Here is a 1,845-nt window from a genome sequence, read left to right on the forward strand (position 1 = left end):
AATCTGAGAGTGAAGTAGAATTTATTTTGTGAGGATCCATTGTTGAGCATGGTCGAATAGCGCTGCAATATTCCGCTGAAGATTTGTGAGGCCAGTGTGCAATGTTTGGAGGGGGCATCATGAAGTTTGAAGGAGTCAGAAGAAGAGATAAATCTACCATAAGTCGCAACTACAAATGTTGTAAGCTATTCTGTCATGATAGTGCCAATTTTTTATTGGCAGATTTTATAAGTACAATTATTTTTCAAATTCCATGTTTGAAGGACTTCATAGAATGTTTTTTGAAATTCATAGAATTTTCAATTGTTGAGTAGATGGGGACATTTATGTTATAAAGTTTCCAGCAATTTTATCTACACATTAAAGGAAGGAATTTACATTAAACCTCTACTTGCTTTGGCATTGGATATATTTATTTTTCCATTTGAGTTTTTTTGTCTCGCTGTGTGTGGCTCTACTTAGCTTAGTTAAAGTTTTTTTACCATTGTGGATTGAGTCAAGGAAGAATTTTTTTTTGGAGAAATTAAAGTACTTTGTAAACTAATTTAAAATGGCTTCAAATACCAATACTACTCAGTCAATTCCTATTTTAACTGAGAAAAGTTATGATTCTTGGTTTATTCAAATGAGAACATTGTTGCATTCTCATGATATTTGGAGATTTGTTACTCATGGGTATCCTGAGCCTTCTAATGAGGTAGTAGAGATGGCTCTTACAAATGTTGAACAAACGTTGTTGAGAGAAAACAAAAAGAAGGACAATAAAGCTCTTGGTATTATTCAACAAGGTTTAGATGACATGATACTTTCAAAAGTATCAAATGCAAAATCTTGGAAGAAGGAATGGGACATTCTTGAATCTTGTTATCAGGGTCTAGCGAAGGTAAAGAATGTCAAGTTGCAGAATTTGAGAAGAGATTTTGAGAATCTAAAAATGAAGGACAGTGAAACTATGGATGCTTTTATGACTCAAGCCATGAGTGTTGTTAATCAATTGCGACAATATGGAGAAGACCTCTCAAACAAGAGGGTGATCGAGAAAGTCCTTCGAAGTTTGCCAAAGAAATTTGAAGCGATTGTTGTATCCATAGAAGAGTTCAAGGACACAAGTCAAATGCAAATTGAAGAGTTGACTGGTTCGTTGATTGCACATGAATCCAGGATGTCAAGATATGATGATAGCACATTGGAGAATGCCTTCAAAACTCAGCTTCAATTTCTTACAGGAAGAGGCAGATGAAGATCGAGTAATAGAGGATGAGGCGGTAGAGTAGCTGATCAAAGACGTCCGCGAGATAATTATTATCATGAAGAGAAATATCAGCAACGTCCTCCTAATTTAAGGGGGAGTTACAATAGAACCTAGCATCGAGGAAATCAAAGGTATGATATGTCTAAATTTCAATGTTATTATTGTAGAAGATATGGCCATTTTGCCAATAAGTGTTTGGAGAGGCAGGCAGATGTTGGTAAGCAATCTACACACATCTCAAAATAATTTGAAGATAGTCAGAAGCCAATGTTTATGACTTGTAACGTAACTCAAGAATGTTCGAATGATATTTGGTTTTTAGATAGCGGTTGAAAAAATCACATGACTGGAAACAAGGATTTGTTTTCCAATATAGACACCAGTATTCAGTCTAAAGTCAAGTTGGGTAATGATATTAAGGTATGTGTTAAAGGGAAAGGAATGATTGTTTTTTATACTAGAGATGGTGATAGAAGAACAATTGATGATGGTTATTATGTACCTAGCTTGAAATGCAATTTATTGAGCATTAGACAATTGATAGAGAAAAAGTATAGAGTGTTCTTCAATAATAATGTGTGTACTATCATTGA

At 34.4% G+C, this 1,845-nt stretch overlaps 1 protein-coding gene across 1 annotated transcript; it reads left to right on the plus strand.

The window, feature by feature from the left end:
* The first annotated feature begins 550 nt into the window (after window positions 1-550).
* On the plus strand, window positions 551-1,240 carry LOC149160411 (uncharacterized). Its single transcript, XM_089434611.1, has one exon. It carries the CDS (start codon window positions 551-553, stop codon window positions 1,238-1,240), a length of 690 nt encoding a protein of 229 aa, XP_089290737.1.
* The last annotated feature ends 605 nt before the right edge of the window (window positions 1,241-1,845 follow it).

The sequence above is a fragment of the Pinus tabuliformis genome, chromosome 5_2 (genome assembly GCF_031772625.1).
Source record: "Pinus tabuliformis cultivar Carrire ecotype Pingquan chromosome 5_2, CPIR1, whole genome shotgun sequence".
Classification (NCBI taxonomy): domain Eukaryota; kingdom Viridiplantae; phylum Streptophyta; class Pinopsida; order Pinales; family Pinaceae; genus Pinus; species Pinus tabuliformis.

Excerpts from the sequence above, each read along its gene's own strand:
- LOC149160411 (XM_089434611.1), top strand. The coding sequence starts at position 551 with ATGGCTTCAAATACCAATACTACTCAGTCAATTCCTATTTTAACTGAG.